At 34.4% G+C, this 14,164-nt stretch overlaps 1 protein-coding gene across 4 annotated transcripts; it reads left to right on the top strand.

Annotated features, from left to right (window-relative positions):
• The first annotated feature begins 922 nt into the window (after positions 1 to 922).
• Positions 923 to 12,978, top strand: LOC101214381 (DNA repair protein REV1). Of its 4 annotated transcripts, none has more exons than XM_031888611.1 (24): positions 926 to 1,271; positions 1,528 to 1,672; positions 1,934 to 2,049; positions 2,143 to 2,219; positions 2,540 to 3,171; positions 3,415 to 3,558; positions 3,747 to 3,879; positions 3,979 to 4,067; positions 4,203 to 4,253; positions 4,332 to 4,535; positions 5,044 to 5,163; positions 5,883 to 5,975; positions 6,765 to 6,824; positions 6,920 to 7,006; positions 7,127 to 7,210; positions 7,347 to 7,419; positions 7,905 to 7,973; positions 8,660 to 8,758; positions 9,389 to 9,676; positions 9,796 to 9,851; positions 10,200 to 10,747; positions 10,945 to 11,005; positions 11,255 to 11,345; positions 11,931 to 12,978. In XM_031888611.1, exons 1-23 carry the CDS (start codon positions 1,075 to 1,077, stop codon positions 11,294 to 11,296), a joined length of 3,468 nt encoding a protein of 1,155 aa, XP_031744471.1. In that variant the 5' UTR covers positions 926 to 1,074; the 3' UTR covers positions 11,297 to 11,345; positions 11,931 to 12,978. The 4 variants fall into 4 exon arrangements, with proteins under 4 accessions (XP_031744472.1, XP_031744471.1, XP_011658886.1 ...); XM_011660584.2 differs by having other exon boundaries at positions 927 to 1,271; positions 10,170 to 10,747; XM_011660583.2 differs by having other exon boundaries at positions 927 to 1,271; positions 10,170 to 10,747; positions 11,928 to 12,978.
• Positions 12,979 to 14,164: the final 1,186 nt, after the last annotated feature.

Raw genomic sequence — 14,164 nt, 5'->3', positions numbered from 1 at the left:
ATGAAAATTTCTTATAAATAGAGCTATTGAACTATGGGTTGATTTTTTTAGTTGGACTATTTCAACAAACCAAATTCCTATTTCTTCTTAATTTTATCAAAAAAAAAAAAAAAAAAAGAAGAAAGTTTCAAAAGCTCAACTTCACTTTATTTCCATAATTTTCTCTCTCTCGATTCTTTCATCCAACGGATCTCACATCCTGGTTCTGAGTCCGGAGAATAGTAGGTCAACTTTAGTGGTAATTCAAACAAAAACCGAAGCTTCAAATATAAGTATTCTCTAAACCCTAATTTTAATTTATCTACGGTTTATATTTTCGTGTTAATTAAGATAGAATTTTGATTCGTTTTCCACCATGTTGTTTTAGTTCTATCAAATTAAATTTCAATTAAAAAAGGTTCAAACGAAGTTAAAAACAAATATTATTTAGTTTTCTAAAACAAAAGTTTCGGATGACATCACGTCAATTCAATTTTGAAGTTAAACTATACATTTAAATGTGAAACTATATAACTAAGACAAAACTATAAAATTGAAAAAAAAAAAAAAAGAACTTAGGAATATTTTAAAATATAGAAGAAAAAGAACTAAGATATTAAAAAAGACTCAAAATTCTATTGTAAAACTTTTGCCACATTAGTGATCAGAATGAAAGAAAAAAAACAAACTATAACAAGTTCGATCCTATTAAAAGCACATAATTATCTTATTTTTAATATATTATGTTTTAGTCTCGATCTTGGTTTCAAACTCCTCGATACCATACCATAATTAACGTATAAAATCATATAACAAGCTCCAATTATGTGGAGAAGAGTATCAGTTTTTAGTATTTATCACAACACAGTTCCAAATGGTTTACTAGAAAAGTGAGAACCCCCATCAAAGGGTATTAAGCCTTGCAATAACCTTACTTTCTTGAGTACTAAAAACTTTAGGAAATGTGTATTAAAGATTACACTCACCATACCATAAAAGGGTACATATCCACATTCAATTTGCCGCCTCATTTTAAATGCTACGTAGCATAACTCACACTTCCTTCCTCGACACTCTTCGCGCCCCTCAGGAAACATGAATTCTGATTCGTCTCGTTCGGCTAATTCCTCCGCCCAGAAATCCAAGCGAATTCGTGACAATTCATCTCCGTCGAACCCTTCCGGTGGTGGTGGCAACAAGAGGAAACGGAGCAACCAGAAAACCCTAGGTGTCGCATGGGGAGCCAATTCCATTTCATCCTCTCGCAAATCTCCCTTTTCAGATTTTGGAAGGTTTTTTTTTTTCTTCTCTTCTTTTTCATATGTTAAATGGCGGTAATTTGAATTTCACCTTTGCACTTGGGAAGAAAGTCTGGTTAGTTGAATTACCGTTTTTTCCAGTAACTTCAGCTTCTTAATTCTACATGAATTTAAGTGATTTTCTGAGTCTTGAAGGGGCGTTATCAAAGGATTAGCTTCTCAGTTTATAATTGAATTATGTGGTGTCCTTATTGAAATTTCTCCCTCACCTACTTTGATCTGAACGCAGTTATATGGTAGAAAAGAACAGGAAACTGCACAATCAGTTTAATCTTGATGCTTCAAGTGCTTCACATAGTGGTGTGAACTCAGGAAATCAAATATTTCAGGGTGTGTCTATCTTTGTTGACGGTTTCACGATTCCTTCCAGTCAGGTAGGCTAACTAAGAATTTTCAGTTGAGCTGTGAATATAAAGTAAAGCTACTGAAAAGTATGAATTGGAATTTACTATTTTACACTTGTTCTTCCAGTTTTTCAGCAATTTTAGCAATTTCTCTATTCTTCGAGAAGGAATCCTCGTGATTACAAATTATCACCGTTTTAGGATTGTCCACATCTATTATTATTTTCAATTGAATGGCAATATTGTAGAATGTGTTGTGGAAAATTGTTACTGATTACAAGTTAAATTCAGGAATTGCGGGGTTATATGTTGAAGTACGGTGGAAGATTTGAGAATTATTTTTCAAGACGTAGTGTTTCTCATATTATTTGCAGTAATTTACCGGACAGTAAAATAAAGAATCTCAGGTTTGATTCAGAATTTATCTTCATCGAAAAAACTCGCACTAGTCTTAGTTTTTGGTGAAAGTAAGATAGTTTCTTTTGTTGGTTATTTTTCAGGTCATTCAGCCGTGGACTCCCAGTTGTAAAACCCACATGGATCTTGGATTCTGTTGCTTCTAATAAGCTATTAAGCTGTAAGTTAATGCATTGCTTTTACGTGTAGATACGTAAATTTAATTGGTGGATAATTGCTTGAGGAATGCATTTAGGAACTATTTAATACTAGGTTTTTGTCAGCGCTCAAACAATATCTAGCTATTTCCTTTGACCTTTGTCCCTCACCCCGGCAAAAAATGTCACAAAGAGAGATTCAAATTAAATTTTGCACCTAATAGCTGACATGGACCAAATTTTGCTGTATAACTTTGTCCTAATGATCAAAGAGATCTCAAAGAGAATGCAGACTGATTTTTTACCCTGGTAGTTGATGTGGATCTCATTTCTCTGTTTCTAGGGGTTCCTTACCAACTTGATCAGCTTGTAAATAATCAACCAAGATTATCAGAATTCTTTTCTATGAAAAAAGGTCCAACGGTGGAGAAACCCAAAATTTGCTTGACTTCTGAAAAGAAATATGAAACAGAAGATTCACTGTCCCCGGTGGCCATGAATTTGAAGGATACCACTTTGTCGGAAGTGAATGAATCGGTAGGATATAGAGCAGAGTTGCATTCTGACTCTGAAATGAATCTTCAATATAATGCAGATGCTAAACTGAATGAGACGTCAAGTGATGATTTAGAGGCTGCCAAACTGAAGGATACAAGTATATCTGATGTAGATGTATCTATTGAATATAAACCACAATTTTGTGGAAGTTTTGAGATGCTCCCTCAGAAGGATGCTGATGTAGAAGTACAGAAAGGACCAAGCAGTGAAAAATATAATTATGCAGGTGAAGAACCAGGAATTGATGATGTGGGTCAGAGCAGTGAAGAAAATATATCTAGTTTTCATGGTTTGTCTGCATCAACACACAATGGTAGCACCAATAGTGATGGATCATCAAGTTCTATGGCGGCTGGGTCTTCTAAGCTGCAGCATTCAACACTAGAGAATCCAGATTTTGTGGAAAATTATTTCAAGGTACTTTAGGTTATACAAGAGTTGTTTCCTACAAACTGAGTGTTTTGATTCATGACATTTGTCTTAGTTACTTTACTTTAACCCACAGCTTCTAAATCTTAACATTTATAGTAGTAGTGAAAAATCAGATGGAGTAGAAAAACTCTAGCACCTTGTTTCTAGTGTTTTTATTATTTCATACAGTCCTGGTAACTTTTCACTTTTTGCCATTTCATAGACCAAATTTGATTCTTCAATCTGCAGAAGTCAAGGCTTCATTTCATTGGAACTTGGAGAAATCGTTACTATAAGCGTTTTCCACGGTTAGCTAATGGATCCAATTCTGTGACTTCTCCTATCAATGGTTCTTCCCACGATCAGTCTGCCACTATTATCCATGTTGACATGGTAATCATTGAGTAATATTGGTCCTTCAAATATCTGCACGTTGGCTTTTGTTGTCAGTGTCACTATTCTTTTTAGACGGCTACTTTACAAGAATTCCTTGATTGAACTTGTGACTCATTTTTTATTTATCATTATATATGCATTAATTCATTTTGAAGTGAAGTAATACCAATATCCTGCTGCCTCAGGACTGCTTTTTTGTCTCAGTGGTTATTCGAAACATTCCAAAATTTAAGGATAGGCCTGTTGCTGTATGCCACTCAGATAATCCTAAAGGAACTGCAGAAATTTCATCTGCAAACTACCCTGCTCGAAGTTATGGTTGGTCTTCTAGTTCTTTATATTTATAAACTGTGGTTCAAATCCAAGGCTTTTCTAGAGTATCAATTGATTCTTCTCTCTTTTCTCATACCTATCTAGGAGTCAAAGCAGGAATGTTTGTTAGAGATGCAAAAGCTCTTTGTCCCCATCTTGTTATTTTTCCATATGACTTCAAGTCCTACGAGGGGGTAAGTGGTGTGCTATCACCAGGTTGCCATTTGTCAATCAGTTTGCTTATGGAAATTTTAAATCATCTTCTACTACTTGTATCTGCCATATACAAGGGTGTTTTATTGGCATTTGACATGTTGGGAAATATGCAGGTAGCCGATCAGTTCTATGATATATTGCACAAGCATTGTGAGAAAGTGCAGGTCTGTTTCAGATAGCATTTCTTGTAGGTAATTAAACGTGATTTGCTTCATTAATGTTGCTACTTGTGTAAAGCGCAGGCTGTAAGTTGCGATGAAGCATTTTTGGATATCTCGGGCACAAACAATGTAGATCCCGAGGTATTGGCTTCAAAAATAAGAAAAGAAATCTTTGATACAACAGGATGTACTGCAAGTGCTGGAATAGCTACAAATATGCTAATGGCTCGCCTTGCCACTAAAACTGCAAAACCGGATGGTCAGTGTTACATTCCTTTAGAGAAGGTTGGTTCCTGAAATTCTTGCCCTAAACCTTTGTTTTGTTAAATCACCTAGCATTACAACATTGTGCTTCAATTCTCATTAGGTTATTCCTTTGATGTCTTGAATGTTTCGTGTATTTTGTCTTACAATCATTTATGTGCACTTTTGAAGATGAAAGGGATTGTGCTTTCAATTTTTACTTGGAAGAATTATTTTAGATATGTTCTTTTTAACATGAGACAAAAATTTCAATGAAAAAAATTGAAAGAGACTGGAACTCAATTATAAAACTCTGAAAGGGGTGAAAAAGAACTGAGCATGGTATAAAAAGAAACAATGTAGAAACTCAATAAAGGACAAACTACAAAAAAGAAGCTCCCACAACAAGCAGAGAAAAGAAATAAAAGATCATAGAGCGAACAGAACAAAACAAATCTGTTTCTTTGTATAGTCAAGCAAACACTTCCTTTACTGTCTAGAAGAATGTGTATAAGATGTTCTTTTCACTCATTTCATTTTATTTTTTTAGGTTGATGATTATTTAAATCCGCTTCCTATCAAGGACCTTCCTGGAATAGGGCATGCCTTAGAGGAGAAGCTGAAGAAAAGAAGTGTTTTGACTTGTAGTCAGCTGCGTATGTTATCCAAGGTGGCTCAATAGTTCTCTCTAAGGTGTACTCGTTTGTTTGGTCACTATAGGTTTACTTGATGCCTAGAAATTGAGACATATATATATATATATATATATATAATTATTTGAGTTGCAATTTTTAAGATGGTGTGCCATTTATTACAAAACCCTTAAACACGTGTCATACAAATAATTTGTCAAGACTCAAGAGACAAGGAAAAGGATGAAAAGAAAAGTGATATTTCCACGAAAACAGCTACATCAATAAAAATCATATACGGTGCGTGTTCTGTTTTTAGTGTTTAGCAAATGAAAAACTTAAATAGTTTAGCAAAGAACAAATACATTAACATCAAGCAAGAATATTAACATCGAATTGCCCATTAAATCTATCTTTAGTGTTCCTTTTAGTGTTCTTTGTTTGTTCTTGTTCTTGAGTCCTCTTGTTAGGTGGTATCCTAACAAGATCATTGTTGTCTTTCCTTGTCTTGTTTATTTTGTGGCCTGACCTCAGCTAATGCTACAAGTTATATTAATTTTCTTTTGGAATTTTTTTCTATTGTTGGTGTACTGATTAGCTGTTAGGGTTGCCTTTAGAGGTCCATATATACATAGTAGAGAGTTTGGTTGTGGCTGTGCTATGAGCCTATGGCTATCACTAAGTTATTTTTCTGAGTTTGTTGTTCTCAAACTAAGTTATCTGAAATGATTGCTTGATTTACTCTTGACATGTCCAGGACTCTCTTCAAAAAGACTTTGGATTAAAAACGGGGGAAATGTTATGGAACTATAGTCGAGGGGTGGACAATCGTGCAGTTGGGTTGATCCAGGTTTGGCAAAGAGATAATAAGCAATATACTTTTTCATTAACTTTCATGTGGTCTTTTGCAGAATTGTATTCCATTTTTCTCTCGTTTTTGTTTTTAATCTCTTTTGTTAATATACAATACTAAATATATTACTGCATTAGATTATACAGAACAAGTACTGGATATACTAATGCCACTCAAATTTGTTCACTCTTCTCTATGAGCAAGGCTTGATAACTACCGTAGTGTTTCACTTGTAGAAAATAAAGGGTAGACAAAGCAAAATTATATGTCGTGTATAGATAGGATTTTATTAGTCTTTTGGTGTAGTATTACTATTGTTATTTCAATAGTTCTATTTGTGCCTATAAATGGTACTTCCTCTGGAACTATTGAAAACATCAAAGAAGTCTTTTTAATTAAATCATGATAGAAGATGCATAATTTTGTCCGGTATGTGGATGGACTACTGCATCAGGGAGTTTGGGGGATTCTCTTCTGGGCTTTGGGTTCAAGATTCTGGTTAAATACTAATACAACAATTTGAAACTCTTGTTATGAGAGTCATCTTGGGAACTGGCAAATCCTCTTTAGTCTTTGGAATTTAGTTTAGGCCAGCTAGCAATATAATGCAGGGGGCGCACCCCAGTATCTCAGTCATCAACAAAAGGTACGGTGGATGGAGTAGATCGATGCCACTACCTGAATATTTTCCAAATAATATTTGCTTTGCAAAAGTAACCTAGTTTTGTTGTCTAGATTTTCTTACATTTTCTCAGATTCTTCTATTTTTACCCTGTGATGGTTCAGGAAAGCAAATCCATAGGAGCTGAAGTGAATTGGGGTGTTAGGTTCAAGGACTTCAAAGATGTGGGTAACATAAATGGTTGCGTGTTTACCCATTTAAGATGAAAAAATACATGACTATATGAGTGAATTAAGAACTAATATTTTAGCTATTACAGTGTCAATGCTTTCTCTTGAACCTCTGTAAGGAGGTTTCATTACGGTTGAATGGATGTGGAGTGCAGGGACGCACCTTTACCCTCAAGGTACACTCTCCTTCTTTTATACAGTAACAAACATTGTTGAGTTATTGTTCCTTCTAGATATGAATGTGATTTATGTGCAAGTGTTATTAGCATTTTTTTTTGTGTGATGTATTGATTTAGATAAAAAAACGGAGAAAAAATGCTGATGAACCCACAAAGTATATGGGCTGTGGAGATTGTGAAAACTTGAGCCATTCATTAACGGTATAGGTTCTGACAAATGCCTCCCATTTTTTGTTATTAATGGACTAAGTTCTACTATGTTCATGAATTTGTAGAATGCTTATTTATTATTTGTGCAATCTTTAGTGTTGAAATTTTTAAGGTTTTGGTGTTCTAGGTTCCTGTTGCCACTGATGATCTGGAAATTCTTCAAAGAATAGTAAAGCAACTTTTTGGGTTTTTTGTCATAGGTAATCCTAAACTTGGCTTAATTATGATTTTTCAGTTAATGTTAACATTCCTATTGTCCATTCTGAACCTCATGTGATACGATATTAAATTTGTCTTTACCCATCGACTTAAGTTTTTGGGTCAATCGACGATTTAAGATGCTATCAGAGCTGGTGACCTAAGAAGTCTTGTTTTCAAACTGTACAATGTTATTTTCACTCCAATTAAAATTGATTTTCACTTGTTGGGTATTCTACCTATTTCCAACCTACAAAGGGAGGGGTGTTAAATGATATGATATTAAATTTACCATCACCTGTTAGCTTAAGCTCTTGCCAATCAGCAATTTTTTAGAAAGAAATAGTACTATGGTTTCTTTCCCTATATATTTTTAATACATTTTACTTTTTCCTACTTCTAGACTAAAAGACGTATCTTTCAAATTGAGTTAAATACATGTTCTTTTCTCTAAAATCTTCTACGATGTCCTTCTTGGTGCATGTAGATGTCAAAGAAATTCGAGGTATTGGCTTACAAGTTTCGAAACTTCAAAATGTGGATATCTCTAGGCAAGGTAAGTTTTTCTGTATGAAAACGTTTGCAGTGAGCTAATCAGATACTATTTTAGCAAGGAATATTGAAAAAGAGTGCTTTAGGAGAGCTGTCCTTCAATGGTCGACATTGGTTTTGTGAGGAAAAGGAAGAATAATCCTTCAAGTTGAGATCAAGAACATGCCGCGTCCCTTGTAAATAGTCAACATTATTAAGATCTATTAGGGATGTGTAAATGTACAGTGGAGGATAATGTTTGGTTACTTTGTTTGAATGAATGATATTCTAGAAGCCAGAAAATTCAATTAGAAATTCAAATTCTATTGAATATTGATAACTTGTTGAACAGGAATATAGTATACTGAAAAATACTCCAAGTAATATAGGGAAGTTTTCTTCAGTTCCATTTATTAGATTATCATGAAGTGGCTTTGAAACGTGCGATCCATTTTAACATCTTCATTCAAACACTCCTTCACGAAGCTGTAATTTCTAGGTAGAAATAGTGAGGGGCTACTGATATCTTATTATATATCCTTCTAGAATCTAATATTCGATCAGCTCGTCTCTAAAAGGAAATATGATTTTATATTTAAAAGAGAACTAATCAACTATTAATTAAATAATAGGTGGATTATTTTTGGTCTGTCACCCTTTGGCATGTTTTTTTTGGTGAAGTCGGTTTCATGTGTGTGTTTTCTTCTAAAGGGACGAAAAGAAATTCTTTGGATTCATGGCTCAGTTCATCTGCAACTACAAATGTAGAAAATGTCATTGGTCCTTCGGTAAAGGAAGTGGCTAATATAGGTATGGGATTTCATTCGCCAGTGGTCTTTATTTCTTCTCCTTTTCCTTTTATGATTGATGTGCTGCCGTTCTTTTCCATTGAATCAATAATTTTCTTTTCCATTGAATCAATAATTTTAATTTATTGCGACTATTAGGATTGTAAGCTGTAACAATAAGGAAAAAAAGGAAAGAAAAGTACATCATGCTAGCTCAACTCAACAGATGTATTTTTCTTTTCTTTTTCCTCCTGTGTTATATTGATACAATAGTGATAGCTAAACTATCTGATTTGATGAGAGAGAATGTGGTTAAGTAGCTCTTCTAGTCATAAGATTTGTATATGCGTACCTTGTGAACAGTTCAAACCTAATCGATGATGACAGAAATCTTGTTGTCAAGTTGTGAGGCATAGGTTTCTCTATACTTTCATGTTCATTTCTTACCAAGTTCTTAGTTACGTAAATTTTATCACAAACAATTATTGTTCCTTGCTTTTCTAATTTGTCATCTTTACTTGCTCTGGTAGTGTCTCCACAGGGTTCCATGTATGGACGTACGCTCATGTGTATGAATATAGTCTGAGTACCTTAGTTCTCATGTGTTTTTTCTTGGTTTAAAGTTGAAGCATCATATTCTTACTCTTTACAGATAATGAGAAACAGAGTAACTCTGGAACTTTAGATCAGTTATCTGCTGATCCTATAAGCCATCTGATTCAGATGGAGAACAACCGGCACCACAGTGAAGCTTTGAACCCGGTTTCACCTCCACCTCTTTGCAATCTGGATATTGGAGTTATAAGGAGCTTACCTCCTGAACTGTTTTCAGAGTTAAATGAAATTTACGGTGGGAAACTAATTGATCTCCTATCTAAGAGCAGGGACAAAAATGAAGTTTTCTCTTCTTCTATAAGGGTTCCGTCTCAAGGATCAGGAGGTAAAATTTATCTGGATACCGATGCTAATTTAAAAATAATTTTTGTTGCCCAGTTTCTATAACTGACAAGGATGCTGGTTTTTTTTTCTTCCCCCTTTTCTACTTTTAAATAAATAAAGGTGATGGACTTACTTTATCGGATATCCAAGGAAACAAAGTACAGTCCGAAAATAAGGTATTATTTAATCGAGACTTTGGAATATTTTTCATATTTTTGGTGTGCTATCCAAACAGTATCTAATAATTACAGTATAAGTTGATTATACTTTCCTTTTTGTTTATTCCTTCACTTTTGAATTTTTAATCTGAATTCACAATCTACTGTGAAGAGAGGCATGCCCTTGATGTCTTTGTAGTTAGTGAAGAGTACAGCTGTGTTTTATTTTTCCACCTCACCAGTCTTCGATTCACTCATGTATTTATGTCCTTTTTTTTGAAAAAAAAACTCATGTATTTATGTGCTCTTTGGTGTCTTTGAATCTATGTAACACAGCATATTGTTGATCGTTCACCACCTGCACAGATTTCTAGGGAAGGATTGTACACTATGATGGCTCCTATTAGCACCTCTGGATCTCATAGAATTGATTTACTACCTTCATCTCTAAGTCAAGTAGATCCATCAGTATTACAAGAGTTACCTGAACCACTGAGGGATGACATACTTAAGCAACTCCCAGCTCACAGGGGAAATGAGCTTTCTTTGGAACACGCAATCAAAGATCAGCGGGAATCAGGCAGTGGTGTTGAGAATACATCTGGCTCAGTGGATCCTTTGATGGAAAACGATCTTTGGTCTGGGAACCCACCTCTATGGGTTGATAAATTTAAAGCCAGCAATTGCTTGATATTAGAACTTTTTGCAGAGATCTATACAGAATCCGGATTACCGGGAAATCTATATGAGATTTTGCTAAGGACTTCATCTCAATCTTGGCATCCTTCAGCTGCAGATTCTGATGGTTGGGATGGTGCTATCTATGGCTTATGTGAACTTCTAAAGCAGTACTTTAAGTTAAAGATAGAGTTGGACATCGAGGAGACCTATGTTTGTTTTCGTCTGCTTAAGAGGTAATTTTGTATATTGGTTGAGATGACAAGGTGATGTAGGCTTGAAATTGTGTGCCTGGTCTTGCGTTGCTATATGGTTTTACGATATTTACCATCCACCTTTCATATTTTTCTTTTCTGGAATTTTATGCATGACCACGCTAATCTAATATGCATTAGTTCTAGGCTTCATTGTGTTATCCTTTTTTTTGCATCAGGTTAGCAATGAAGTCCCAGCTGTTTTTGGAAGTCTTCAACATTATTGATCCATACCTTCAGGTTATTGTCTTAAAATGCTAATTCAGATAATATAAACGTTTTAATTTTAAATCAATGGTATCCTGTGATTTCTCTCACAAATTGTACATACAATTCCTTTGATAGAATTGCCCTGTTGGACCTTTTCTTTTCTTTTAAGATTGTCATAGTTTAGCAGGCTAAAATTTGTATCTATGCCATCTTTATTATCTATTTACAAAAGATGTTTAGTTTTTTTATGCACATTTTCATTGAATTTCAAATCATCAGGGGGCAGTCAATGAAATTTACGGCGGAAGTTTGAAGGTGTAGACCCATCACGCAGAGTGTTTTCTTGACCAGATGGCGTTGAGATGGAAATGTATGTGGAGAGTAAGATGCCTTTAATAATTAAAAAAATTTCATTGTAGTCTCACTCCAATAAAATGATATCATACAGCTTTACCATCATTTGACAAACCTTAAACAAATAATGTCTTTCGTTAACAATATTCTTCAAACTGAACCATCTTGAAAATAAATCCTTGAGGGTCTTTATCATGACTTTGCAACTGTTTAAATTCTAAAAATATATGTGGAACAGAGTTTTGTTGGGAGGACAGAACGAGGTGTTTTATCCTCTAGCTCGTGGGACTGACGTTTCTCATATTATAGTTTCGTTTATTAACGAAATTGACCTCTATACGCATATATGTCATTATATAATTGTTGATAAAATGTGAAAATATGCATCGCTCGGTTAACTATTCACAACCATGTAAAATGGTTCTGTAAGAAGCACATGATTATTGTCTTTATTTAAAGATCAAATCTGTCATATTATCTTATTTTTCTTTCCATAAAATTGAGATAACTCTTGTTTGTTTTTTAGTCAAAGTAGTGTCAAATAATTGTATGACTTGATTTGATTTAAGTCTTTACTTTTTCTTTCAATTGTATGAAGTAGGTTAAGTGCTCACAAATTCGAAGTGCCACCACTCTACTCTATCAAGCTCGGTATAAAGAAGTTCCAGCATATGGAATACAAAACTAAGTTGTGGAGAAAAAATTCTCAGTCGTTTCAGAAATTTCCTTTGGCACGACGGTAAAGACAGGCGGTTTCCACCTCATTTAATGAAAAGAGGTTAAAGTCCCTATCGAAGTTGGTGATCTTCACATTTGGGAATTTAAAAAAAAAATTAAAAATCGGAAACATGCAGTTCGAGAAGCTTGGAATAATTCTTCTGCTTGCTGGGATTTAGGCTATAGGATGAACTTAAAGGAAGAAGAAATCGTAGGATTGGCACCGTTGTCCCGCCTCCCATCAGACAGATATCTATTCACTCGGGAGGACTTTTGGGTTTGGAGAAAGGAATTAAATGGAGCTTTCAACGATCAGTCTCCAGCTCCAAACCTTGCTTTTGCTTCTGTGGCCCAAAGTACATAACACCCATTTATTTGGAGATTTGGTGGGGAAAGTGTCGAGTAAAGGTCGAAGATCATAAATCCCACGACTCAAGGGGCAAAGGAGGAACAAAGTTGTTGATTACGTCCCAAATCCAACTAGGGAAACCATAGTTACCCACACCTCAATTCAACTTCCAAAGTGCTACACAAAAGACCCAAAATCAGGTCGAAACCATGTGACAAAACAAGCAACTTGATTTCGAGCACCAAGATAGAAAGAGAGAGACATTTCCCAACTGCTTAGCTAGCAACAATAGCACTCTTCAATTCTATTTTGCTTCAGGTTGGCAAAGATTTTACTTCAAATATTCAAATCAGACGAGAAGCATCCCTTTGGTAAGCCGTTTAATTCTTGTTATACATATGTATATATATATCTTGTCAACTGTTGTCTTGCACTTTCCTTCTAATTCACTAGATCTATCTGCTGTAGTCTTCTTTTTTGGAGTCAGCTATTCTTCAATTAAAAAAATTTCTTAGACTCAACGTTAGGGTATATGTGGTTTGTTTTTATAATTGATCCTTAAAAAGGAGTTATTTCAAATCTCTGTCTGCCAGTGTCCTTTCAAGTCTCCACAATTTCCCTTGATCTAACATTTCTAAATATTTTACTTGCTTTTATCATACAATCATTTACAAACAAAATTAGAAAGAATAAAATATTTATCAAACAAGTTTATGTTTTTTCCAACAAGAAATATGGGTCATTGAATGGGACTCTAAACAATGTTTGTCAAATTATTGTTATTATTATTTTTTTTTCTGAATTTGCCAAATTATTTGTTGAGGTTATAGAAACTGTCTCACGTTTCCTAAAGGAAGAAATATAAAGTCTGAAAATGGGATTCATAGTCAATTGGTGTGTATGAGTAGTTGATCTGTCATTTTGATTTATCCTTAACCAAAAGTTTCTAAAATTTAAGATGCAATGCATTACTACAATCTTGCCTTTTGTTCCATCCATTGTCTTTTTTTGGCAAGGTAACTCACAAATACCCTTCATTAGTTTCCAAAAGGAAAAAAAAAACCCTCGTTAATCAAGTTCTTGTATTTTGAATTCTAAGTTAATGTGGTTTATTTATTTATTTAGACAATACAAGCAAAATAGGAAGACAAACAAACTAGGACTACATAGAGTAGAAAAATGGAAGATATAGACTCTTCTTAAGCTTTATACATTAGTGAGTGTGTTAGAATATTTTGACGTCGTTCACGTAAGAGAAAGAGATATAGTGATATTTAGTAAGTTGATCACCTAAGCACTCATATTTTACCTAGAGATTCATATTAGATTTAAATACATGGGTATAGGCTTGAGCTCCTTTCAATTTTATTTTCTTTATATTTATATAATTGAAATAAAATCAATACTCATGATAAAACTATCATCCAATCTTCTGTCAACCAAAATTTTGGATTTAAGATATACACAAAATAGAGTGGGGTGGGGTTGTGATGAAAATGAGACGGATCCAAGGCTGGAAATATATAATTCTTCCTCGTTTCTTGTTTAGCCAACAATGGAGAAAAAAACAAAAAAAGGAACTCCCACCTCCCATTTACCGTCTAATTGTGGATTCTCCACGCCGTTGGAGATACAATCCTTGCAAGATCAATGGACATCTCCACAATTATGCCTACTTAGTAGGACATCAAAATGAAGTGTTGAACACATGTTTGACTCTAGCTAACGCCTAACATGTTAACCAATCCAAAGTCCAATTCCATACTTTG

This window comes from Cucumis sativus, chromosome 7, assembly GCF_000004075.3.
Source record: "Cucumis sativus cultivar 9930 chromosome 7, Cucumber_9930_V3, whole genome shotgun sequence".
Classification (NCBI taxonomy): Eukaryota; Viridiplantae; Streptophyta; class Magnoliopsida; order Cucurbitales; family Cucurbitaceae; genus Cucumis; species Cucumis sativus.
The sequence above is the reverse complement of the archived record's forward strand: the minus strand, read 5'-3'. Positions and strand labels throughout refer to the sequence as shown.

Excerpts from the sequence above, each read along its gene's own strand:
- LOC101214381 (XM_011660584.2), top strand. The coding sequence starts at position 1,075 with ATGAATTCTGATTCGTCTCGTTCGGCTAATTCCTCCGCCCAGAAATCC. Across the intron at positions 2,050-2,142 it reads AGTAAAATAAAGAATCTCAG|GTCATTCAGCCGTGGACTCC; the intron begins GTTTGATTCAGA and ends GTTATTTTTCAG. Across the intron at positions 10,748-10,944 it reads TGTTTTCGTCTGCTTAAGAG|GTTAGCAATGAAGTCCCAGC; the intron begins GTAATTTTGTAT and ends TTTTTGCATCAG.